Source organism: Ranitomeya variabilis, chromosome 2 (genome assembly GCF_051348905.1).
Source record: "Ranitomeya variabilis isolate aRanVar5 chromosome 2, aRanVar5.hap1, whole genome shotgun sequence".
Classification (NCBI taxonomy): domain Eukaryota; kingdom Metazoa; phylum Chordata; class Amphibia; order Anura; family Dendrobatidae; genus Ranitomeya; species Ranitomeya variabilis.
In genome coordinates this window covers 909,026,201-909,053,938 of record NC_135233.1, presented here as the reverse complement: position 1 = coordinate 909,053,938, position 27,738 = coordinate 909,026,201, and the positions used below count along the sequence as shown (strand labels likewise).

At 44.3% G+C, this 27,738-nt stretch overlaps 1 protein-coding gene across 1 annotated transcript; it reads right to left on the bottom strand.

Annotated features, from left to right (window-relative positions):
* Positions 1 to 7,517: 7,517 nt before the first annotated feature.
* Positions 7,518 to 9,960, bottom strand: LOC143808171 (uncharacterized). The gene is made up of 3 exons (XM_077290549.1): positions 9,187 to 9,960; positions 8,959 to 9,103; positions 7,518 to 8,872 (listed from the first exon to the last, which is right to left on the bottom strand). Exons 2-3 carry the CDS (start codon positions 9,057 to 9,059, stop codon positions 8,089 to 8,091), a joined length of 885 nt encoding a protein of 294 aa, XP_077146664.1. The 5' UTR covers positions 9,060 to 9,103; positions 9,187 to 9,960; the 3' UTR covers positions 7,518 to 8,088.
* Positions 9,961 to 27,738: the final 17,778 nt, after the last annotated feature.

Sequence of the window (27,738 nt, the reverse complement as noted above, 5' to 3'; positions counted from 1 at the left end):
ACCATCTGCAGCAAGTTGATGCTGCAGCTCTCTGGAGGTGGTCTGAGGATTGTCCTTGACTGATCTCACCATTCTTCTTCTCTGCCTTTCTGATGTTTTTCTTGGCCTGCCACTTCTGACCTTAACAAGAACTGTACCTGTGTTCTTCCATTTCCTTACTATGTTCCTCACAGTGGAAATTGACAGGTTAAATCTCTGAGACAGCTTTTTGTATCCTTCCCCTGAACTATGTTGAATAATCTTTGTTTTCAGATCATTTGACAGTTGTTTTGAGGAGCCCATGATGCCACTCTTCAGAGGAGATTCAAACAGGAGAACAACTTGCAAGTGGCCACTTTAAATAGCTTTTCTCATGATTGCATACACCTGGCTATGAAGTTCAAAGCTCAACGAGGTTACAAAACAAAAAAAGTGCTTTAGTAAGTCAGTAAAAAGTAGGTAGGAGTATTTAAAACAAGAAAATAAGGGTGCCCATACTTATGCACCTGTCAAATTTTGTTTGAATGCAGATTGCACATTTTCTGTTAGTACAATAAACCTCATTTCAAGGCAGAAACATTACTGTGTCCAACAGTTATTAGATATATGAAACTGAAATAGCTGTTGCAAAAAAAGCAATGTTTATAAAACATTAAGCTTAAGATTAATAGGGGTGCCCAAACTTTTTCATATAACTGTACCTAGTGGGCAGTGAGGAAGATATAATGACCCTAGCTGTACTTACTGGCCCATGCATCAGTGGTTATGTGGTCCTTGCCACTCATGGAATTGTGCAGAACACACCTGATTTTGTCAGCAACAAGTGGGTACAGGGCAGGGATGACCCGCCTGGAAAAGTAGTAGCGGCGAGGAATAATGTCCTGTGGGACAGCCACCTCAATTCGTTTTTTAAACTGTCACACTCCACTAACTGGACTAGCAGCAATTCAAAGGCCAGGAAGTTTGAAATGCTGTCATTCAGGACTAGGGCTCATGGGTAGGTAGGGGGTACTTTCCCTTTCTCTACAAAGTTTTGGGGGATAGACAGCTGAACGTTTCTATGGGATGAAGTGGAGATACTCGGTGACAATGCCGGAGATGCTGTCACATCTTCCTTTTTTTGGGGGGGAGCCAGGTGGCCTTGTAGGGGCAGCGTAGTCTCCTCCTCTTCTTCTGAACTGCACATGTCACTCCATGTGGGATCTAGGACCTTATCAGCCTGTTATGGCACTGTGCACCAGGCTGTTAGGGCACGCTGCACCAGGCTGTTAGAGCTCACTATTATAGCACTTTACCCCAGGCTGTTATGGTACTGTCTATCAGGATCTTATGAAACTGAGGCAGGGACCGGTGTTATATGCGAGGGTCACAATGTGTCCCCCAGGATGCGCACAGCATATTGAGACCGTGGGAGTGCCTTGCAGTCACAGGCATAGCTGTGATTGCAATGCAAAATAAAAGTAAGTGTTGGTCTTGGGCAAGCTATTTACTCAAGGCAGATTTAAGAAAACCTGCCATGGGCTTTTATTTTTGGAGCGGACTACAGAAGGGTAGTGGGGCTGTCTGCTTCCTCCTGGCCAGGTCTTCCAACTGGCCTATAGCCACAGGTTCCTTGTAGAAACCCTTCAGCAAAGGGTTGGGTGTGTCAGTCTTGGTTTTCAACCTGCAGAGCAGGAAGCTCTGCAAAGTTTCAGCCTGTATGAAGTAACACGGAGGCAAGTTGAGCCAAAAGGTCTGGCATCCCTCAAAGTGACACGGCGGCAGTCACCTATGGCAACCGGTCAGGGATACGGACTGTCTTCTTTCCTGGCTGCGATCCAAAGGATACCATGTGCTGTGTATGTTGTGAGATTGGACATTAAACTACATTTACTTTGAACTTTCCTGGGTCACTGCCTCATCACTGCACAGTGTGGACACAGCTGCACTACAGGCACTTTACCCCAGGATGTTATGGTACTGTGCATCAGGCTCTTATGGCACTCTCCACCAGGTTGTTAGGGCACGCTACACCAGCCTGATAGAGTACGCTGCACCAGATTGTTAGTGCACATTGCACCAGGCTGTTATGGCACTCTACAAAAGGCTCAGAGTAAAATGGTGGCTGAACCCATGATCCGGCGTTTATACGGGTAGGGTCACGTGTTGCCCAGCCAATCATAGCCAGGCCAATGCTTGGCATGGCTGTGATGGCTCTGAAAATCCCCATAGCCTAACAGCTTATTGATTGGTTGTGATGCAGCCTTTCAACAAACTTTATTCAGCACCAAACCCGAACAGTGAAATGGATTTCAGGGAAAAAGTCAGAGTTCAGAGTTTGGCACCGGACACTGGGTGTCCGATACGAAGTGTAATGTGAAAAAATGGAGAAAAGTTCATGGGGTATGAATACTTTTTCAAGGCACTGTAAGTGAAATGATTTCTAGTTGTAATCTGCATGCAGTATTGGAAGCTGCAGTAGGAAAGCAAGGATAGACTAACTTTTTTTTTACATAGATAAAATGTGAAGATGGCAATAAATAACATCCTGGTTCTGCCCCCCAAGAAACAAAATGCATCAAAAGTGTATCAAAACTGCTGTGTGTGTAAAAGCCCTATTAATTCCAGTAGGAAAGGAAATGGTGAAAATAGTACTATTTATTTTTATTTAATCCTTGTTAAGCATGAGCAAATGATAATAAACTGAAAATTGAAACCTAGAACAAATTTCCAAACTTCATACAAAAGGTGTCCTGCGAGATTGAAACGCAAAGTCCCAGCGATGCCAAATGTCAGCACTAAGTGCTGCAGCCCCATGTGTAACATTACATGGACTTAATTGGAAAAATACTATGTGTAAAAAGGATATGCTTACATAGGAATTGTTAAATATTCTCCTGACACAAATATTAATGTAAAGATAGATGATTTGCTGCAACTCGGTACCCAAACAATGTTATACTTTCCTTATGGCCCACACTAAGTTTGTCCCTAGAGGGTCTGTCTGGTGCTGACAGCATAAAGATGGTGTTTGGAGATAAAATAGGCCTATTTGGCCTCTATATTCTATGTACCGTAATTATTTCTTTACATTATGTCAAGAATAACATTGAAAAAATGAAGCACTATATAAATCTAAACAGAAAAATAATTTCTCTTTAATAAAAAAAACCACTTGTGTTTACAAAGTGATTAAACATATCCAATATAGAATATTCTGCCAATGATCATACAATGATCACCATTGTATTGTATTTAAAGATCTTTAATCTTTACTGAGCTTAAAAAAAAAAAAAAAAAAAAAAAAAAAGAATACTGTGAGAGAGGGACAAATCTTACTGTCAATGGTTTAGAGCAGTGTTCCCCAACTCCAGCCCTCTAGGCCCAACAACAGATCATGTTTTCATGATTTGCTTAGTATTGTAATGGTATTGGAATTACAACTGTACAATATTAACCCCTTGGACACCGAGCCAATTTTGACCTTCATGACCAGGCCAAATATTTTAAATCTGACCAGTGCCACTTCATGTAGTAATAACTCTGGAACGCTAATGTGCACACGTCAGGATTTTGTGCAGAATTTGTGCAGAATTTTCCTGAGATTTTCCTGAGGAAAATCTGGCACCACTCCCAGGAAATCCTTGTGCGTTTTTGGTGCGTTTTTTGTGCGTTTTTTAATGCGTTTTTTTGTGCGTTTTTTGTGCGTTTTTTAGAACACAAAGTTGGTTTAAAAAAAAAACCTCCCATGAGGTCATTTCCTGGTCCAACCCCTCTTCTCCATTTTGCTTCCTTGTTGGATTCAACATGCCGCACCATCGTCTTACTCCACAACAGAACCGGCTACTGTTGCATACGGCACTGCTTTTGCTGCACCACCACAGCGAGCAGGTAGGATAATGTCATTAGATGTGAACACTTTGCGTATTAGGCTGGTTTCACACTGTGTACAGCAGCCCGTTCAACACATACGTTTACAGGCTGCTGTAACGCAAGTGCTGACTTTGGCACATCGCTAGCGCCGATAGAGCATCTGCTAGCTCTATCAGCGCTAGCAGTGACAGACACGGCAACGCTGCAGTCCGAGTCTCGGGGTCCGACCGTCACTCAAATGACGGCACATGGCTTGCGATGCGTCCGACATAGGAGTCAATGACGGCGCTAGCAGACTACGTTTCATCGCGTTACGCAGCGGTGTAACGAAATCCGGCTAACGGACTGGGGGAACGCAATGTTAACCCAGCCTTAGGCTGCGGAGATGCCGAGTTTGTGACGCTGCGGATTGGCAGCAGTTTTCCATGCGTTGTACAGTTCCATGTAATAATACATTCTATATTCTCCCATAGGAGCAATCTCGGAGAAGAAGGAATAGCAGACGTCAAAAAAGGATGTGGGTTCATCCCATTATTCAGGAACGGGAGGAAAAGGGACACTTCCATGTTCTTTACCGGGATTTAAGGAGGTAAGATATAGGGAGAAATGGTATATTGACAGCTGATTTTATTTCTTACTTTTTATTGCTATATACAACGTACTTTATGTTTAAAATGTGTGTTTAAAATTATTTGATTTTATTTAATCTTTTTTTTATTTTTATTTTCAGGTTTCCAGATAAATTTACTCAGTTTTGCCGGCTTTCCATTGAGGCATTTGATCGTCTTCTAATTCTTCTTGGTCCACACCTCAGTTATGAAGATACGGTCATGCGAAGAGCAATCTCTGCAGAGGAAAGGCTGCTCATCACCTTGCGGTAAGGCCTTGCTGCGAGTGCCCCCCTAAATGCTGACACAATGCTGCCAGTTTCCCTCTTAATGCTGCCGCAATAGTGCGAGTGCCCCCATAATGCTGCGAGTGCCCCCATTATACTGACACAATGCTGCCAGTTCCCCCATAGTGCAGCCGCAATGCTGCCAGTTCCCCCATAATGCTGCCGCAATGCTGCGAGTGCCCCCATTATGCTGCCACAATGCTGCCAGTTCCCCCATAGTGCAGCCGCAATGCTGCCAGTTTCCCTCTTAATGCTGCCGCAATAGTGCGAGTGCCCCCATAATGCTGCGAGTGCCCCCATTATGCTGCCACAATGCTGCCAGTTCCCCCATAGTGCAGCCGCAATGCTGCCAGTTCCCCCATAGTGCAGCCGCAATGCTGCCAGTTCCCCCATAGTGCTGCCGCAATGCTGCGAGTGCCCCCATTATGCTGCCATAATGCCGCCAGTTCACCCATAATGCTGCCGTAATGCAGTGAGTGCCCCCATTATGCTGCCACAATGCTGCCAGTTCACCCATAATGCTGCCGTAATGCAGTGAGTGCCCCCATAATGCTGCCGCAATGCTGCCAGTTCCCCCATAGTGCTGCCGCAATGCTGCGAGTGCCCCCATAATGCTGCCATAATGCTGCCAGTTCACCCATAATGCTGCCACAATAGTGCGAGTGCCCCCATAATGCTGCGAGTGCCCCCATTATGCTGCCACAATGCTGCCAGTTCCACCATAGTGCAGCCGCAATGCTGCCAGTTCCCCCATAATGCTGCCGCAATGCTGCGAGTGCCCCCATTATGCTGCCACAATGCTGCCAGTTCCCCCATAGTGCAGCCGCAATGCTGCCAGTTCCCCCATAGTGCAGCCGCAATGCTGCCAGTTCCCCCATAGTGCTGCCGCAATGCTGCGAGTGCCCCCATTATGCTGCCATAATGCTGCCAGTTCAGCCATAATGCTGCCGTAATGCAGTGAGTGCCCCCATTATGCTGCCACAATGCTGCCAGTTCACCCATAATGCTGCCGTAATGCAGTGAGTGCCCCCATTATGCTGCCACAATGCTGCCAGTTCACCCATAATGCTGCCGTAATGCAGTGAGTGCCCCCATAATGCTGCCGCAATGCTGCCAGTTCCCCCATAGTGCTGCCGCAATGCTGCGAGTGCCCCCATTATGCTGCCATAATGCTGCCAGTTCACCCATAATGCTGCCGCAATAGTGCGAGTGCCCCCATAATGCTGCGAGTGCCCCCATTATGCTGCCACAATGCTGCCAGTTCCCCCATAGTGCAGCCGCAATGCTGCCAGTTCCCCCATAGTGCTGCCGCAATGCTGCGAGTGCCCCCATAATGCTGCCAGTTCACCCATAATGCTGCCGTAATGCAGTGAGTGCCCCCATTATGCTGCCACAATGCTGCCAGTTCACCCATAATGCTGCTGCAATAGTGCGAGTGCCCCCATAATGCTGCGAGTGCCCCCATAATGCTGCGAGTGCCCCCATTATGCTGCCACAATGCTGCCAGTTCCCCCATAGTGCAGCCGCAATGCTGCCAGTTCCCCCATAGTGCTGCCGCAATGCTGCGAGTGCCCCCATTATGCTGCCACAATGCTGCCAGTTCACCCATAATGCTGCCGTAATGCAGTGAGTGCCCCCATTATGCTGCCACAATGCTGCCAGTTCACCCATAATGCTGCCGTAATGCAGTGAGTGCCCCCATAATGCTGCCGCAATGCTGCCAGTTCCCCCATAGTGCTGCCGCAATGCTGCGAGTGCCCCCATTATGCTGCCACAATGCTGCCAGTTCCCCCATAGTGCTGCCGCAATGCTGCGAGTGCCCCCATTATTAGTTATTCTAAAGAATTTTTTTTTTCTCTCATCAGGTTTTTAGCTACAGGAGAGAGCTACACATCCCTGCACCTCCAATTTAGGCTAGGCAAATCCACCATCTCGCAAATTGTACGGTGCACATGTACCGTCATCTGGCAGACGTTGCAGCCCATCGTGATGCCTTGCCCAACCGAGGAGACTTGGCTGCAGGTTGCAGCTGGTTTTCAAACTGTGGCCAATTTCCCCAACTGCGTAGGTGCTGTTGATGGCAAACATGTAAGGGTTCAGCAGCCACCACGATCAGGATCAAGCTTCTTTAATTATAAGAAGTATTTTTCTGTGGTCCTGATGGCGGTGGCTGACGCACATTACAAGTTTGTTGCCATCGACGTCGGTGCTTATGGCAGTTCTGGGGACTCTCGGGTGCTGCAGTCATCACAGATTGGACTTCAAATTCTTCAAGATGGCGGCACGCTCCCAGCCCCAAGATCTTTGCCGGGTTCCACACATCCAGTGCCCTTTGTGATGGTATCGGATGAGGCATTTCCCTTAAAGCCCAACCTGCTGCGCCCATACCCACGAAGAGCACTGGATGATCGGCGTAGGATTTTCAATTACAGGCTGTGCCGTGCACGAAGATATGTGGAATGTACCTTCGGGATCATGTGTAGTCGGTGGAGGATCTTTCACACTGCCATCCAGCTAGATCCGGAGACCGTGGACACTGTGATAAAGGCATGCTGTGTGCTCCACAACTATGCTCGGGAATACAGCACAGAGGTAGTTGAGGAGCCACAGGTGTCAGAATTAGTTGCAGTGGACAACTTTGGTCAACGAAGGCAATGTAACTCGGGTGTGCGTGTGAGAGAAACCTTCGCAGACTACTTCATGAGTCCTGAAGGTGCCGTGCACTGGCAATACTCTTGTGCCGGTGTTGAGCAGCCTGAACTGCAGAGAAGATCGGATGCCTAAACCGAATCAAGGCCCAAGCCTGGACGTCAGCGATAACAGCAGAGAACATATGATGGCCAAACCCATACAAAAAAAGGAACCAGTGTGTATGGCAGAGATGATAACAACGGAGAAAATGCGAGGCCTAATCCCTATCTAGCGAAGACTATTTCCTAGCTACCAAGGACCCTTTTTAATCATCAATCTGAAAGCAAATAATCGTTAATAAATAAAAAAAATATTATTTGAATAATTATCGTTTCCATGTTTGTTTGTTTTTTTAATGTTGCTTCATCAGATCACATTATCCGGTCTTCACATTTGGTAATCATTCCAACTCAGAGTAGTATAACAAAACTTTTTTTATTACATTAAAAAATAATTTTATTACATAACAGAAAATGTTGTGAACATTATTAAAGGAAGATACATTAGCTGATGTAATATCCAAAAATCAATAACAATAACATTTTTTCAATAAACTTAGATTTTTTTGGAAAAAACGTAAATAACTTATTCACATTTGGGCTAGAACTCTCATCACAGTAAAACATTGTCTACACTCCCATCTCTACTCAAAAAGGAGGAGACATCAAATCTCAAAAATTGTGATATTCCGGGTGGTATCCATAACCCGTAAATGAGTCATGTTGGGAGGAGAGACTGGAATTGGGTGTACTGGTACGATGGCCAGTTGCTGTAGGTCCATGGGTATGGCCATAACTGTAGGCCTCTACGTGGTCGGCCCTGTATGTTGCCGCCTGCCCATAACGCTGCGGTGCGGCTGCTGGTGGTGGTGGTGGAGGCACAATGGGGTTATTAAAAATATTAAAAATACCCATCATAATTTGTTGGGCTGGGGGTAGGGTGGATGTCCCATCAATTGCTGTTAACAGACAATTGGCTGCTGTCATGTACATTTGCTGCTTGTCCCGTGGCAGTGTTCTAAGGCGGTCTGCCAAAAGTGACCCAAATTTGTCTTGCTCATCCTGCTTTGCCGAATTGTCTAGCAGATTGAGCGTACGGCTTGTTAAGTTTTCTATAACTTGAGCTTGTTTAGACTTCTTTGGTGCCGCCCTTCTCAAAGCCACGGGACGGGCAGAAGCAGCCCCCATCCCCATGTGCCTCGACACACCACCACCAGAGTTGGCTGCAGCGTCCGAGGAAGTAGAAGCAGTGTTAGAGTCCAAAACTTCTCCCGCACGAGGTGCTATGTCACGTTCTCCAAAGGTATCGGTAACCTCTTGTGACCTTCCGGACAAAGACATGTCCCCCGGAGAAGCTTGGCTGCCCATCCTGCATTCTTCTACTTCCTCTCCAATATTGTCCTCCGTGGAGTCACCTAGGTCCGGAGGTGTTTGGGCACACACGTTGCTTTCAGTTCTGCAGACCAAAGAAAAAAAACAATGTTAAAAAAATAATATTTTCAATCATTATGTCAAGCTAAACAATTTTTATATATAAACTACCTCCTCAAACTCCGGCTTCCCAATATAAACTGCAGCTGGTCTGCATATGGCACCCGCTTCCTTGGCGGCGAGCTGCCACTCGGAGTCTTGAGGGACTTCATGAATCGATCTGTCACTGACCGCCACCTCTTCCTCACATCGCCCACTGAAATGAAAGAATTTAAATATAAAATATTACAAATCCCATTTCCTTACTTTTTCAAAAAAATTTAAGAAATCAATACTTACAAATTGTTGTTTGCCACTGTTTAGGTAGATTGGGCCACTCAGGAAATAGAGTTGTTACAATCTTGGGCCAGGCATCACGCTTTGACCCCTTGTAATTCTCATGTGACCGGTCCCAGACCTCCGGGTGTTTTTCAATCTGAAAAATAACAGATTACAAGGGAAAATTTGTATTAAAATTTACAGTGAAAGAACAGAAATATACGGTTATCTACAGTTGCACAAAGACCGTGTGCAAGAAAATACATGTAAGTGAAGGTTTTTTGGGTCGTTACGCACAAAATTTTTCTCCCTGCTACAACGTTGCTGGGCTATATACTACGTGGCCTGTGCTATATACTACATGGGCTGTGCTATATAAGTGGCTGGGCAATATACTACATGGCCTGTGCTATATACGTGGCTGGGCAATATACTATATGGGCTGGGCAATATACATGGGCTGTGCTATATACGTGGCTGGGCAATATACTACGTGGCCTGTGCTATATACAACATGGGATGTGCTAAATAAGTGGCTGGGCAATATACTACATGGGATGTGCTATATACGTGGCTGGGCAATATACTACGTGGCCTGTGCTATATACTACATGGGCTGTGCTATATACGTGGCTGGGCAATATACTACGTGGCCTGTGCTATATACTACATGGGATGTGCAAAATAAGTGGCTGGGCAATATACTACATGGGATGTGCTATATACGTGGCTGGGCAATATACTACGTGGCCTGTGCTATATACTACATGGGATGTGCTAAATAAGTGGCTGGGCAATATACTACATGGCCTGTGCTATATACGTGGCTGGGCAATATACTACATGGGCTGAGCTATATAAGTGGCAGGGATATACAGGTCCTTCTCAAAAAATTAGCATATAGTGTAAAATTTCATTATTTACCATAATGTAATGATTACAATTAAACTTTCATATATTATAGATTCATTATCCACCAACTGAAATTTGTCAGGTCTTTTATTGTTTTAATACTGATGATTTTGGCATACAACTCCTGATAACCCAAAAAACCTGTCTCAATAAATTAGCATATTTCACCCGTCCAATCAAATAAAAGTGTTTTTTAATAACAAACAAAAAAACCATCAAATAATAATGTTCAGGTATGCACTCAATACTTGGTCGGGAATCCTTTGGCAGAAATGACTGCTTCAATGCGGCGTGGCATGGAGGCAATTAGCCTGTGACACTGCTGAGATGTTATGGAGGCCCAGGATGCTTCAATAGCGGCCTTAAACTCATCCAGAGTGTTGGGTCTTGCGTCTCTCAACTTTCTCTTCACAATATCCCACAGATTCTCTATGGGGTTCAGGTCAGGAGAGTTGGCAGGCCAATTGAGCACAGTAATACCATGGTCAGTAAACCATTTACCAGTGGTTTTGGCACTGTGAGCAGGTGCCAGGTCGTGCTGAAAAATGAAATCTTCATCTCCATAAAGCATTTCAGCCGATGGAAGCATGAAGTGCTCCAAAATCTCCTGATAGCTAGCTGCATTGACCCTGCCCTTGATGAAACACAGTGGACCAACACCAGCAGCTGACATGGCACCCCACACCATCACTGACTGTGGGTACTTGACACTGGACTTCAGGCATTTTGGCATTTCCTTCTCCCCAGTCTTCCTCCAGACTCTGGCACCTTGATTTCCGAATCACATGCAAAATTTGCTTTCATCAGAAAAAAGTACTTGGGACCACTTAGCAACAGTCCAGTGCTGCTTCTCTGTAGCCCAGGTCAGGCGCTTCTGCCGCTGTTTATGGTTCAAAAGTGGCTTGACCTGGGGAAATGCTGAAATGCTTTATGGAGATGAAGATTTCATTTTTCAGCACGACCTGGCACCTGCTCACAGTGCCAAAACCACTGGTAAATGGTTTACTGACCATGGTATTACTGTGCTCAATTGGCCTGCCAACTCTCCTGACCTGAACCCCATAGAGAATCTGTGGGATATTGTGAAGAGAAAGTTGAGAGACGCAAGACCCAACACTCTGGATGAGCTTAAGGCCGCTATTGAAGCATCCTGGGCCTCCATAACATCTCAGCAGTGTCACAGGCTGATTGCCTCCATGCCACGCCGCATTGAAGCAGTCATTTCTGCCAAAGGATTCCCGACCAAGTATTGAGTGCATAACTGAACATTATTATTTGATGGTTTTTTGTTTGTTATTAAAAAACACTTTTATTTGATTGGACGGGTGAAATATGCTAATTTATTGAGACAGGTTTTTTGGGTTATCAGGAGTTGTATGCCAAAATCATCAGTATTAAAACAATAAAAGACCTGACAAATTTCAGTTGGTGGATAATGAATCTATAATATATGAAAGTTTAATTGTAATCATTACATTATGGTAAATAATGAAATTTTACACTATATGCTAATTTTTTGAGAAGGACCTGTATAGTACATGGGCAGTGCTATATACTATGTGGCCTGCGCGATATACTATGTGGGCTGGGCGACATACCACGTATATCGAGCCACCATCTAGTGTGTGTGTGTGTGCGCGTATATATATATATATATATATATATATATATATATATATATATATATATATATATATATATATATATATATATATATATATATATACACTCACCGGCCACTTTATTAGGTACACCATGCTAGTAACGGGTTGGACCCCTTTTGCCTTCAGAACTGCCTCAATTCTTCGTGGCATAGATTCAACAAGGTGCTGGAAGCATTCCTCAGAGATTTTGGTCCATATTGACATGATGGCATCACACAGTTGCCGCAGATTTGTCGGCTGCACATCCCAAAGATGCTCCATACAAGGCAGGATGGATCCATGCTTTCATGTTGTTTACGCCAAATTCTGACCCTACCATCCGAATGTCGCAGCAGAAATCGAGACTCATCAGACCAAGCAACGTTTTTCCAATCTTCTACTGTCCAATTTCGATGAGCTTGTACAAATTGTAGCCTCAGTTTCCTGTTCTTAGCTGAAAGGAGTGGTACCCGGTGTGGTCTTCTGCTGCTGTAGCCCATCTGCCTCAAAGTTCGACGCACTGTGCGTTCAGAGATGCTCTTAGGCCTACCTTGGTTGTAACGGGTGGCGATTTGAGTCACTGTTGCCTTTCTATCAGCTCGAACCAGTCTGCCCATTCTCCTCTGACCTCTGGCATCAACAAGGCATTTCCGCCCACAGAACTGCCGCTCACTGGATTTTTTTTCTTTTTCGGACCATTCTCTGTAAACCCTAGAGATGGTTGTGCGTGAAAATCCCAGTAGATCAGCAGTTTCTGAAATACTCAGACCAGCCCTTCTGGCACCAACAACCATGCCACGTTCAAAGGCACTCAAATCACCTTTCTTCCCCATACTGATGCTCGGTTTGAACTGCAGGAGATTGTCTTGACCATGTCTACATGCCTAAATGCACTGAGTTGCCGCCATGTGATTGGCTGATTAGAAATTAAGTGTTAACAAGAAGTTGGACAGGTGTACCTAATAAAGTGGCCAGTGAGTGTATATATATATATATATATATATATATATATATATATATATATATATATATATATATATATATATATATATATATATATATATATATATATATATATATATATATATATATTTCACTATTACATAAAGCGCTAGATTGCAGAAAGGCCTGTAATTAAATTCCCAGTTTTTTAGATCTCCACTCTTCTTTTATATGGAATAACATACAGTAAACCATGTCATTTTTTTGGAGGGGGACATATTTGGGCGCTAAAGCTATTAAAGGGTTAAATCACAGGAAAAAATGGCGTGGGCTCCCGCGCAATTTTCTCCGCCAGAATGGTAAAGCCAGTGACTGAGGGCAGATATTAATAGCCAGGAGAGGGTCCATGGTTATTGGCCCCCCCTTGGCTAAAAACATCTGCCCCCAGCCACCCCAGAAAAGGCACATCTGGAAGATGCGCCTATTCTGGCACTTGGCCACTCTCTTCCCACTCCCTGTAGCGGTGGGATATGGGGTAATGAAGGGTTAATGCCACCTTGCTATTGTAAGGTGACATTAAGCCAGATTAATAATGGAGAGGCGTCAATTATGACACCTATCCATTGTTAACCCTTGCACATGAAAAGGGTTAATAAAGACAGACAAATGATTTCAAAATTTTAATGAAATAAAGACACCCAGTTTTTGACCACATTTTATTAAACTGGTAATCCAAGGGTAAAAAAAAAAAAAAAAAATGATTTACAAAGGAACCGGTGCTAATGCACCTGTTCCCTTGTAAACATAACTGCACATGACATATTTCATCTCTGCGCAGCCTCAGCGGCAGAACGGAGATGAACAGATAGCATGAGAAAAAATTTCCCACGCTCCAGAGTTCATCTCCGGTCAGCCGGAGAGTCCGCGCAGCCGCAGTGACTACCGAACGAGTTCACCCGAACAGCGCGAGCTGCCTTCGGGAGAACTCGGTATACAGTGAACGGGATCGCTTTACGATCCCGTTCATTGTATCGGCGGCCGCGGTTTAGAGCAGCCGCATGTTATGTGGCTGCTCTAAACTCAAGATCCTCGTGGGACACTCGTTTAATTGGATGCTGCGGAGGGTAGGTATACATTGTGGTTTGTTTTTTTACTTTTTTTCTGACGAGGGATTCGTGGAATTGGGCGTTTAGGTGAGTACGGGTTTGTTTTTTTTAATTTATTTTAGGTGGCGATCGGCGGGGACAGGTATATATAATTTATTTCCACAGGTAACCACTGGCCACCAATGAAAATGAATTTAATGGACTATTAAAAAATAGGGACACGACAGGGGGATAATTTAATTTAGTGATTTTTACCACTGGCCACCAATGTAAACACTGGCCACCAATGTAAACACTGGCCACCATTGTTTTTAATAAGGGGACATTTTGTGGGGGAAATTTGGTACATTTTACTAGGAAATTTAGGATGAGGGGGCCACAACAACATTTCGGGGACGTACATAACAGCAGGGACAGTTCGATGGGAAATACTGCTCCCATCGAGCTGAGCCTGCTGCAACGACTTGGAGGGAACAGACAAAGGCCGATGGGTGTAGTCTCATCGGCCGATGTCCGAACACACGCACACACACATATATACACAGACACACACACATATATACACAGACACACACACTCTTACCACACTTATCATCTGCACCACATCCAGGCTCATGCGATCGTAGCACTCCATGCCGGCAGCTATAAGCAGGAAGACGGGAATGTGGGAGTTTCCGCTTCCTGGATTTTATGGGATATGCATGCATGGCATGATGGGATGTCCATTATGGGATGGACATTGTGTTGTCACTTCCTGTTTTACCGCAAAAATAACGCTAGAAATCCGCATTTTTTTATATGTTTGCGGATTTCTAGCGTTTCAATGCAAGGCTATGTGTGCGGGAAATCAGCGATTCCGCAAAATTAATGAACATGTTGCTTTTTTTTCCGCGAATCGTTTTTTTCGCGGAAAAAAACGCAACGTTTGCACTATTTTTGCGGAATCCATAGAAACGATTAGGAACTATATGTAAGCGTTTTTTTTACGTTTTTATCGCGATTTTATAGCGAAAAAAACGCGAAAAAACCTGAACGTGTGCACATGGCCTAAGAGTACGCTCATATCTGTATATATAAAGTAGCAGAGATTCTCAGCCAAAAAAGTTGGAGTGTGTCAGGTGAGTGTCATGCTTTTGTTTTAGCTCACCTAGCATGACATGCATATGCAATCCGTATGCAATGCGATTTTAACATCAGCTTTCTCATACAGTAATTCTGTGTCATTTAAAGCTAGTTTTCTAACTAATAAAATAATCTTATATACAGATATAGAAGATAGATAGATCAATAGATAGATATGAGATAGATAGGTACAGTGGAGAAAAAAAGTATTTGATACACTGCTGATTTTGCACGTTTTCCCACCTACAAAGAATGGAGAGGTCTGTAATTTTTATCGTATGTACAGTCATGGCCAAAAGTATTCACACCCCTGCAATTCTGTCAGATAATACTCATTTTCTTCCTGAAAATGATTGCAAACACAAATTCTTTGGTATTATTATCTTCATTTAATTTGTCTTAAATGAAAAACCACAAAAGAGAATGAAGCAAAAAGCAAAACGTTGATCATTTCACACAAAACTCCAAAAATGGGCCAGACAAAGGTATTGGCACCCTCAGCCTAATACTTGGTTGCACAACCTTTAGCCAAAATAACTGCGACCAACCGCTTCCGGTAACCATCAATGAGTTTCTTACAATGCTCTGCTGGAATTTTAGACCATTCTTCTTTGGCAAACTGCTCCAGGTCCCTGATATTTGAAGGGTGCCTTCTCCAAACTGCCATTTTTAGATCTCTGCACAGGTGTTCTATGGGATTCAGGTCTGGATTAATTGCTGGCCACCTTAGAAGTCTCCAGTGCTTTCTCTCAAACCATTTTCTAGTGCTTTTTGAAGTGTGTTTTGGGTCATTGTCCTGCTGGAAGACCCATGACCTCTGAGGGAGACCCAGCTTTCTCACACTGGGCCCTACATTATGCTGCAAAATTTGTTGGTAGTCTTCAGACTTCATAATGCCATGCACACAGTCAAGCAGTCCAGTGCCAGAGGCAGCAAAGCAACCCCAAAACATCAGGGAACCTCCACCATGTTTGACTGTAGGGACCATGTTCTTTTCTTTGAATGCCTCTTTTTTTCTCCTGTAAACTCTATGTTGATGCCGTTGCCCAAAAAGCTCTACTTTTGTCTCATCTGACCAGAAAACATTCTTCCAAAACATTTTAGGCTTTTTCAGGTAAGTTTTGGCAAACTCCAGCCTGGCTTTTTTATGTCTCGGGGTAAGAAGTGGGGTCTTCCTGGGTCTCCTACCATACAGTCCCTTTTCATTCAGACGCCGATGGATAGTAAGGGTTGACACTGTTGTACCCTCGGACTGCAGGGCAGCTTGAACTTGTTTGGATGTTAGTCGAGGTTCTTTATCCAACATCCACACAATCTTGCGTTGAAATCTCTTGTCAATTTTTCTTTTCCGTCCACATCTAGGGAGGTTAGCCACAGTGCCATGGGCTTTAAACTTCTTGATGACACTACGCACGGTAGACACAGGAACATTCAGGTCTTTGGAGATGGACTTGTAGCCTTGAGATTGCTCATGCTTCCTCACAATTTGGTTTCTCAAGTCCTCAGACAGTTCTTTGGTCTTCTTTCTTTTCTCCATGCTCAATGTGGTACACACAAGGACACAGGACAGAGGTTGAGTCAACTTTAATCCATGTCAACTGGCTGCAAGTGTGATTTAGTTATTGCCAACACCTGTTAGGTGCCACAGGTAAGTTACAGGTGCTGTTAATTACACAAATTAGAGAAGCATCACATGATTTTTCGAACAGTGCCAATACTTTTGTCCACCCCCTTTTTATGTTTAGTGTGGAATTATATCCAATTTGGCTTTAGAACAATTCTTTTTGGGTTTTTTTTCATTTAAGACAAATTAAATGAAGATAATAATACCAAAGAATTTGTGCTTGCAATCATTTTCAGGAAGAAACTGAGTATTATCTGACAGAATTGCAGGGGTGTGAATACTTTTGGCCATGACTGTACGCTTCAACTGTGAGAGACAGAATCTAAAAATAAAAAAACAGAAAATGAGATTGTATTGTAACAAGAAGCTAGGATATCTCTGGAGAACTGTTGCAGGATGTGCCATTGGTGAGGAGAGACTGCCATCTGCTGGTCAGCCAAAATCAAGCGGAACCAAAGTGTGCTGGAAGGTTTGCAGGGGGAGTTACCACAGGTGTTGGACGGATCAAGTGACCCACAGGAAGGACTTCCCTGATATAAAAGCCCTGCGAGTCCAATCACAAGATTTGGTGGGAGGGAAGAGAGAGGGGCAGATATGGTCCAGAGACACTGCTGAGGCCAATGTGACAGGCCTCAGCGGGAAGTCTGCGCCACTCAGGTGCCGGTCACTGCCTGGCAAGGTCTGGATTCCCTGGAGGATATCCCCAAGTACGGCTTATGCTGATCAGAGCCAGGATCTGCTCCCTGCTCTGGTCAAGCCTCCGAGGCCCGACTACGCCTATCAGGAGATAAGGTCCAGTCCTCTCCGCCCTGAGATTGAGAAATTTCCACAAGTAGTCAAGCTGAAAAGAGCCGTGCGCAGGCTGCGACAGGAGAGGAATGCCTGCGATTGCGCAGGAGCAGGGCCGTCACTTCCAGGTATCACCTACGGACTAAGTTGCACATTTTAATAATACTCAGCATCCTTTCTGTCCAGTCCATCATATTTTGGCAAATGCTGCAATAGTGCCCCAGCTGAAACGTACCCCGCTGGAACCAAGGCTGTGGCAAGCGGGTGAGTACCTGAGCCTGGGCAATAAGGAAGTGTCTCCCTCCATGTTCCTCTCCATGGCGATCGCTGCATCCCGCCGACTACACCAAGTTGTAGACCGTGTACCGGAGTGGTCTCTCCCAGAATACAGTGGCCAAGGACAAAGAACTCGACCAGGCAATTTGTTAAGGAACTAGTTTTTACTAACAATGTAAAGTGTGTTACCCCGGAAACAGCAAGAAAGAAACAGTTAACTATCACACACACATCGAGCCCAGGTCAGCTAGGACCCCTGCGCTGCACAACTGATAGGCCCAGTATGTTCTAGCGGGTACACAATAATTTGCCTGACCTGTGGTTCTGCCTAATGCAGTAACCGGGAGTTACCCAGAGCAGGGGTGTAATTAGATAAGTGCAAGAGGCGGCGCCTGCAGCGGTGCGGCGCAGAGATCTCAGGCATCCTTCAGTTTTCCAACTGTCGCTGGGGGCGGCTCAAACTGGTTATCTCCCTGTGTGCCAACTGACATACAGGTGACAGTCATATGAATCTGCAAACTGCTGTTATCTAGTGTCTAAAACACCAATAACATCTTTTATGTTTACACAGGTAATTATATCTATTAAAATAGTTTTAGAAGGGGTGTGGAGTGGGAATCTTCAACCACCCCCTCACAAATTGGCTTTGATTGATTACAAAACTGGTTTGGGCCAACGCTGCAAGGTGTCAGATGTCATATACAGCTGTCACCCACAGGAATTTCACCTGCGGAGGCACTATATACTTATTACCGATCAGGATTAAGGCCTTTAGCGGGCGCGGTTTTAACGCATATCGGCCACCATTAAGGGGTTGAGGAAATCCTGAAAACATGATCTGATGGTGGGCATTGAGGACTGTAGTTGGGAAACACTAGTTTTGAATGCAGAATTAGGCCACATTCACATGGTCAGTATTTGGTCAGTATTTGACATCAATATTTGTAAGCAAAACCCAGAGTGGAACAAAACAAAAGTATAATAGAAACACGTCACCCCTTCTGTATTTATCACCCACTCCTGGTTTTGGCTTACAAATACTGAGGTAAAATACTGACCAGATACTGAACATGTGAACATGGCCTTTGGATTTATTTGGCTTAAAAAGAACATAAAAACACTGACAGATGTGATTTTATTTAACAAAGCCATAACAAAAACTTAAAGTCTACCACATACGTTCTGTACTCATCCACAAAGTCTTTGTTTTGGTCCACCTTTTCAGAAACGTTTAACCCAATGCCGATCCCTTACAAATCTATTGTATACCCTCCAGCAGGCAAATTATGGGTTATAACAGAATAAAGAGGAAAGCTGTGGAAAAGTGACAAACTTTACAAAATGGAGTTTGTCTAAACCATGTGTCAAAGCAAGGAGACTGTTAGCAGGTTTTGGGCCCCAGGACCTATTAGATATACAGCTTTAAAACGCTCCCTAGTTCAACGATGGGGGGACACAGTACAATAATGGTGATATCATGACACATCGCCAGCCCTGATGATTAGTGCAGATGCCCCATAATAAGCAGAACCTCTCCGGAGCTTAGGTTTCCTTGATATCTGACACTACATCAAAACCAAACATACAATGTAACAGCGTCTTTCATGTTTGCTGGAGATCTTTTTTTAAAGGTGGGCAGAATGTCCATGAATTTGTCAGTGTTCGGTAGCACATCTGCAGAATTCTTACTGAATAGCATTTTTTATGAATATTTCACAAAGCCCTCCAGAAACAGCATGCATATGTGTAATACTAATAGTTGTATGATATATACATCCAAATAAATGGCTCACTTCCTACGTGAAGAATGGTTGTAACAGAAGTGTGCAAAAGTTTTAAGCAAGTGAATAAAATTCCTGCAAACTATTTTTATCAATTAACAAAATGCAATGTAAATGACTAAAAGAGAAATCTAAATCAATCCATATTTTGTGTGATTTTCTTTGCCTTCAAAATGGCATCAATTCTTCTAGATATACTTGCACAAAGACAGGGATAATTATCTGGTGATGGCAAACTGGTTATAATGATCATTTTCATATGTAGGCTAATACAAAGTCATTAAAAGAGTTGTCCTGAATTAACAGTGAATTTCATACTGTATGTCTGACTAATTTAAAGGGACCTGTCATGTAGAATAATGCTATTAGCCTACAGATATGGGGTAAATCTGCAGATTAATAGCATTCTGACACCAGCTGCCGGGAAGAAATGAACTTTATTCCCTCCGGCAGCCACACTCTTTCAGCCACAAAGGTGCAGGGGCACGTTTTCAGTCATCGCCCAGTGCCGCTCAGCACTAGAGATGACTGTCAGTGAGTGACGGAGCTGCAGTTATAGCCACCGCTCTCTATTCACTGAGAGATGACTGAAACCATGCCGGTGCCTCCCCTGTGACTGAAAGGGCGAGGCTGCCGGGGGAATAAAGTACATTTCCTCCCAGCAGTGGGGCTCTCAGTGTGGGTGCAGCACGGTGTCAGAACGCCATTAACCTGCAGATTAACTCCATATCTGCAGGATAATAGCAGTATTTTACATGACAGGTTCCCTTTAAACTAACCACTTTTCTAATGTACTTGAATTAATAATTCCCTACTGTTCTGTAACTTCATGTCTGTGATTTTTTTTCCATACTTCCCATGATAATTCATTTGAGCCCCAGCATGCACTGGGTATTCTCAAAGGATCATCATCAGAGGGCTGGGGCTGCTGTCACTCCCATTGCTTCCACCATGATATGGTGCTGTAAATGTTAACATTTGATGAAATGCTTCTGGAATTAGTAAAAGATTTTTAATGTAGCCAGATGTTATTTTTAAGTCTATAATACAGTATGAAACCCTATATATATATATAAAATGCTAAGTCTGCAGTCACTCAGTGTCACTGCAGACTCATGAATCCCCCCAGCGCACGCACTGTGTGCTGCAAGGATTCGCTGGTTTCTGAGCAGCGACCGGAGGGTATGTATGAGTTATATACAGTGGGTATGGAAAGTATTCAGACCCCTTTACATTTTTTACTTTGTTTCATTGTAGCTATTTTGGTTAATTCAAATAAAGGTAATTTTTAGTGATGAGCGAATATACGCGTTACTCGAGATTTCCCGAGCACACTCGGGTGTCCTCCGATTATTTTTTAGTGCTCGGAGATTTAGTTTTCCTCACCTCAGCTGAATAATTAACATCTGTTAGCCAACATGATTACATGTGGGGATTCCCTAACAACCAGGCAACCCCCACATGTACTTATGCTGGCTAAGAGATGTAAATCATTCAGCTGCGGTGAGGAAAACTAAATCTCCGAGCACTAAAAAATACTCGGAGGACACCCGAGCGTATATTCGCTTATCACTAGTCATTTTTTTCTCATTAATGTACACTCTGCACCCCATCTTGACTGAAAAAAAAAAACAGAAATGTAGTAATTTTTGCAAATTTACTAACAAAGAAAAACTGAAATATCACATGGTCATAAGTATTCAGACCCTTTGCTCAGTATTGAGTAGAAGCACCTTTTGAGCTAGTACAGCCATGAGTCGTCTTGGGAATGATGCAACAAGTTTTTCACACATGGATTTGGGGATTCTCTGCCATTCTTCCTTGCAGATCCTCTCCAGTTCCGTCAGGTTGGATGGTGAACGTTGGTGGACAGCCATTTTCAGGTCTCTCCAGAGATGTTCAATTAGGTTTAGGTCAGGGCTCTGGCTGGGCCAGTCAAGAATGGTCACAGAGTTGTTCTGAAGCCACTCCTTTGTTATTTTAGCTGTGTGCGGTCATTGTCTTGTTGGAAGTTGAACCTTCGGCCAAGTCTGAGGTCCAGAGCACTCTGGAAGAGGTTTTCATCCAGGATATCTCTATACTTGGCCGCATTCATGTTTCCTTCAATGACAACCAGTCAGGGGCGGATTATAAGAGGGTCAATATGGGCGGTAGCCCAGGGCCCAATGGTGTCCCTGGGCTACCCGCACAGATTGCCCGCCGCCATCAGGGCATTACTGCCCGTGCCCTGACTGGCGTATCATTTATGGGCCCGGTGGGCAGAGGGGGCGCGCATTGGGCCCCATCTCATCTGCTCACCAGGCCCCTACCAGCGCTGCTGCAGTTTCCTATTGACGTGCGGGCGCGCGCCAGCACATCAATAGTTAACAGCCGCCGACCAATTGGAGGCTGACAGCTGAAGTCGGCCGCAGGAGCAGCAGCGCACACCACGTCGCCGGCGTCTGACGTCATTGTCAGTCACTGGCGAGTGCACGCTGCTGGAGGGACCTCGCCGCCTGGAGCACTGGTCAGGTGAGGAGAACTCATTTTTGGGTTTTTTTTTTTGCTAACTAACGGCAATCCGGGCGGGCAAGAATGCTGGATAGTCAGTGACACTGTGACTTGGGGCAGATTGCTGGACACACTGGGGGCAATGCTGGACACACTGGGGCAGATGATTACTGGAGACACTGGGGCAGATTGCTGGACACACTGTCTGGGGGCAATGCTGGACACTCCGGGGCAATATGCTGGACATACTGGGGCAGATTGCTGGACACACTGGGAGCAATATGCTGGACACACTGGGGGCAATATGCTGGACACACTGGGGGCAATATGCTGGACACACTGGGGCAGATTGCTGGACACACTGGGGGCAATATGCTGGATATACTGGGGGCAATATGCTGGAGACACTGGGGGCAATGCTGGAGACACTGGGGCAATGCTGGAGACACTGGGGCAGATGATTGCTGGACACACTGGGGCAATGCTGGAGACACTGGGGCAGATTGCTGGACACACTGTCTGGGGCAATGCTGGACACTCTGGGGCAATATGCTGGACATACTGGGGCAGATTGCTGGACACACTGGGGGTAATATGCTGGACACACTGGGGTAATATGCTGGACACACTGGGGCAGATTGCTGGACACACTGTCTGGGGACAATGCTGGACACTCTGGGGCAATATGCTTTTTGGAGTATACTGTTTTAAATGGGGGGGCGGTCCTGTTACTGTGCAGAGTGACACTATCGCCTTTTTTTCATGTGGTGTAATGTAGAAGTTGTGAAAAATTAAGTAATGTGTTCTGCAAGCAGAGCTTGAGATAACTTATTTCCTGCAGAAACGAGTCCTGGTTGGAAGAAAGATGAAGGACTTCACCTAGAGATGTCACTGGTGAGTCAGTGTTACCTATACACTGACACTATACACTGTATACTATATACAGAGGTCCTGTGTACAATGTCACCAGTGATCTCTGTATTACCTCTACACAGACACTGCATACTAAGTACAGATCTCCTATGAATACTGGCACTTATGGTGATAGTATTGTTTTTTTATTATTATTATTATTATTATTATTATTAGTACTGATCAGTATTGTAGTATTCAGTCACTATGTGGTGGTAATATGTGGTCAGGAAATGGTGTTGTGGTATTTGTCCCTTGTATGTGCTATTTGGTCACCAAGTGGTGGTAATATGTGGTCTTGACATGGTGCGGTGGTATTTGTTCCTTGTATGTGATATTGGTCAAAATATACCTAAATTGTATTGCATATTTTAACAAATATTTAATAGGTTACAGTAGAGTAGGGCCCGGCCATTTTTCTGGAATAATCTGGTTCAGGTATATCATGACCCCCGTCACATGACCCCCGTCACATGGCCGGGGGGGCCCACAGTGTCTGAACAGCCCGGAGCCCTGGCTACCCTTAATCCACCCCTGCAACCAGTTGTCCTGTCCCTGCAGCTAAAAAACACCCCCATAGCATGATGCTGCCACCACCATGTTTCACATTTAGGATTGTAATGGGCAGGTGATGAGCAGTGCCTGGTTTTCTCCACACATACCGCTTAGAATTATCACAAAAATGGTCTATCTTCCTCTCATCAGACCAAAGAATCTTATTTCTCATAGTCTGGGAGTCCTTCATGTGTTTTTTAGCAAACTCTATGCTTTCATATGTCTTGCACTGAGGAGAGGCTTCCGTCGGGCCACTCTGCCATAAAAGCCCGACTGGTGGAGGGCTGCAGTGATAGTTGACTTTGTGGAACTTTCTCCCATCTCCCTACTGCATCTCTGGAGCTCAGCCACAGTGATCTTGGGGTTCTTCTTTACCTCATTCACCATGGCTCTTCTCCCACAATTGCTCAGTTTGGCTGGACGGCCAGGTCTAGGACTTCTGGTGGTCCCAAACTTCTTGCATTTAAGGATTATGGATGCCATTGTGCTCTTAGGAACTTTGAGTACTGCAGAAATTCAGTTGTAACCTTGGCCAGATCTGTGCCTTGCCACAATTTTTTGAGCTCCTCGGCCAGTTCCTTTGACCTCATGATTCTCATTTGGTCTGACATGCACTGTGAGCTGTGAGGTCTTATATAGACAGGTGTGTGCCTTTCCAAATCAAGTGCTATCAGTTTAATTAAACACAGCTGGACTCCAATGAAGGAGCAGAACCATCTCAAGGAGGATCACAAGAAAATGGACAGCATGTGATTTAAAGGATCTGAATACCTATGACCATGTGATATTTCATTTTTTCTTTTTTATTAACTTTGCAAAAATTTCTACATTTGTTTTTTGTCAGTCAAGATGGGGTGCACAGTGTACATTAATGTGAAAAAAAATGAACTTTTTTGAATTTACCAAATGACTGCAATGAAACAAAGAGTGAAAATTTAAAGGGGTCTGAATACTTTCCATACCCACTGTATACTCCCGGCAAAAGTAGCTGGTAAAAAATATAATTTAAGACCTCAGTAGTCTGTGAATCACATATGTGTTCTGTGCTTTTCATGGACAGAACACTTTGCTATTCTAAGCAATGGAGTGGGTTCACACGTCTGTGTTTTTATATTTAACGTGTGTCTGCAAAAAAAAAAATCACGGAGTCATGTCCCGTTTTAATCCAACCTACTCACTGCTGTCCATGTGATGTTCTTGATTAACACTGTAGTGTACAAGACAAGTCTTCTAATGTATTCATTTATCCATATGTGAAAGTCACTGATGATAAAAACGAATATACGGATCAGACACTGATGACACACTGATGGTAAAAACTAATATACGGACCAGACACTGATAACACACTGATGATAAAAACGAATATAAGGATCAGACACCGATGACACACTGATGGTAAAAACGAATATACGGACCAGACACCGATGACACACTGATGATAAAAACGAATATAAGGATCAGACACTGATGACACACTGATGGTAAAAACGAATGGATCAGACACTAATAACACACTGATGGTAAAAACTAATATACGGAACCAGACACTGATAAAACACTGATGGTAAAAATGAATATAAGGACCAGACACTGATAACACACTGATGATAAAAACGAATATACGGACCAGACACTGATAACACACTAATGGTAATAATGCATATACGGACCAGACACTGATAACACACTAATGGTAATAATGCATATACGGACCAGACACTGATGACACACTGATGCACAACACTAGTTGACACCGGCACCTTTTTTCAAGTTTGTGTTTAAACACAGACATGTAAATGAGGCCTACAAACAAAAAAAATACAATAAAAAAAGACGCTATTAGAATTAGAAAAGCTGCAAAATAAAAGAATTGCAAGGGAATTTGCCAATGACCTTGATGGCAGACTGTTAAATATACTGCAGGCAGAGGAGATTGGCGTTGAGGAACAGTGGACAATTCTGAGAGATGCTGTTTATAATACTCCTCTGGAGCATCTCGGATCAGCAGCCAGAAATAATCAAGACTGGTTCGATGAAAACGACGAGGAAATAAAGACACTCCTAGAAGAGAAACATCAGCGGTACAAGGTGTATCAAAATGACCCCACGTCGTTGGCTAAGAAAGGTGCCTTTACCAACATAAAAAGAAAGGTACAAATCAAGCTGCGCGAGATGCAGGACAACTGGTTTAGCAAGAAGGCCGATGAAATTCAGGGCTATGCAGATACCCATGACCAGAAACGCTTCTACGATGCGCTCAAAGCTGTATATGGACCCCAGTCATCAAGCTTTTCATCTCTGCTTAACGCAGATGGAACTAAGCTGCTGACAGAAAAGAAACAAATTCTGGAACGGTGGGCTGAGCACTTTAATAATATTCTAAATCGCCCTGCCAATATTAATGATGAAGCTATTGCTCGCCTGCCCCAGGTAGAAATCAACAAGGAGCTTGTTGTTCTTCCAAGTGGAGATGAAGTCAGGAAAGCAGTAAAACAACTTTCTTGTGGATGAGACGGCCTGTGGAAGATCATGGCAAAATTCGGCTGCCCGAGCAAGTTCATCTCAGTCATCCGGCAGTTCCATGATGGCATGATGGTGAAGGTTCTGAACGATGGAGACGTATCTGAGGCTTTCCCAGTAACAAACGGCATAAAACAAGGCTGTGTGCTTGCTCCAACCCTGTTCAGTATGCTATTCTCTGCAATGTTAATTGATGCCTTTAACAACTGTGAAGATGGAAGCCAGGTTAGGTACAGGACTGATGGCAAGCTATTCAACCCAAAACGCTTGAAGGCGGTTACGAAAGTGCATGAGACTGTTATCCGTGAATTATTATTTGCTGATGACTGTGCACTTAACGCTAGCATGGAACAGCAGATGCAGCATGAAATGGACTGTTTTTTGCAAGCTTGCGACAGTTTTGGTCTCCAGATCAACATTAGAAAAACCGAAGTCATGTATCAACCGATTCCAGGAAAACTGTACAAGGAGCCACGTATCACGGTGAAGGAGCAAAACCTCAAAGCAGACGATAACTTCACCTACTTAGGCAGCACACTTTCTTGTGAAGTAACCATAGACGCTGAGGTTAATAACAGAATCGCCAAAGCCAGTGCCGCCTTCGGGAGACTGCGTAAGAACGTCTGGGAACGAAGGAGACTCAGCCTTACCACCAAGCTGAAGGTCTACTGCGCGGTGGTCCTCACCACACTTCTCTATGCTAGCGAAACCTGGACAGTGTACAGCCGGCATGCTAAACAGCTTAATCATTTCCACATGAGTTGCCTCCGCAGACTTCTCCACATCAGGTGGCAAGGTGGGCAGGTGGGCTCTGCAGCGTTTACACTCTCCTGCTGAAAGTCCAAGCCAGATGGGCTGGACACATGGTTAGAATGCCTGACAGCCGACTACCAAAACAACTGCTGTATGGAGAACTGTGCCAAGGAAAACAAGCAGCTGGGGGGCAGAAGAAGCGCTATAAAGACTGCTTTAAGGTGTCTCTCAAAAACTTGGAAGCCAACACCAATGAATGGGAAGAGCTTGCCCTGGATCGTCCAGGTTGGCGGGGCAGGATCACCTCAGGGGCACGTGCAGCTGAAGATAGGAAAATCTTTGACGCAAAAAGAAAGCGCGCTGTACGCAAGGCACAAGTAGAATCTGGTGTACTGACCATATCTGCTTCCTTATGTCAAGTATGTGGGCGAACCTTCAGGGCCCGGATTGGACTCAGCCACCTCCGGACCCATAACTACTAATTCTCTTCTAACTCTGAAGTCATGGTCATCTTCGAAAACAAAGGACGAACATCATCATTAGAAAAGGAATGCTGAACTGCATCCGCCATTACAGCTGCCTGAAATCAGCCTAAAGGCTCCTTCATAACAGAATGCATGGAAAAACGCATTCTAAAAATCCCATCATGTTCTCTCTTGAGAAGATGCTGTCACATGTAACACATGATGTCATTCTTAGAATGCGTTTTTCCATGCATTCTGTTATGAAGCAGGCTTATTTCAGGCAGCTGTAATGTTGGAAGCATTTTAGCATTCTGCTTCTACCCATAACACCAGGGCCTTCCCTGTTCCCACGGATCTGACTTATCTCTTGAAGAATCCATATTATGGATGTTTGAATCCAGTGAAAGTAAAAAAACAAATGAAGGGAAATGCATCTGATCAAAATACTAAATGCACAACTGAAAGAATAATCAGAGCGCCATCTATTGGGAGAAAAACATATTTCACATAACTTGGAAGTGCACCATTTACCAGTAAACCTTATGATCACACTTGGCTTGTATTCTGCTTGCTGTCATGATTAATAAATCATCACTTTTTGCAGTTCAGCACCTCTCCATTAGGCTGCCATCACACTATCAGTATGGCCGGAGTCACACTACAGCGAGATACGGCCGAGTC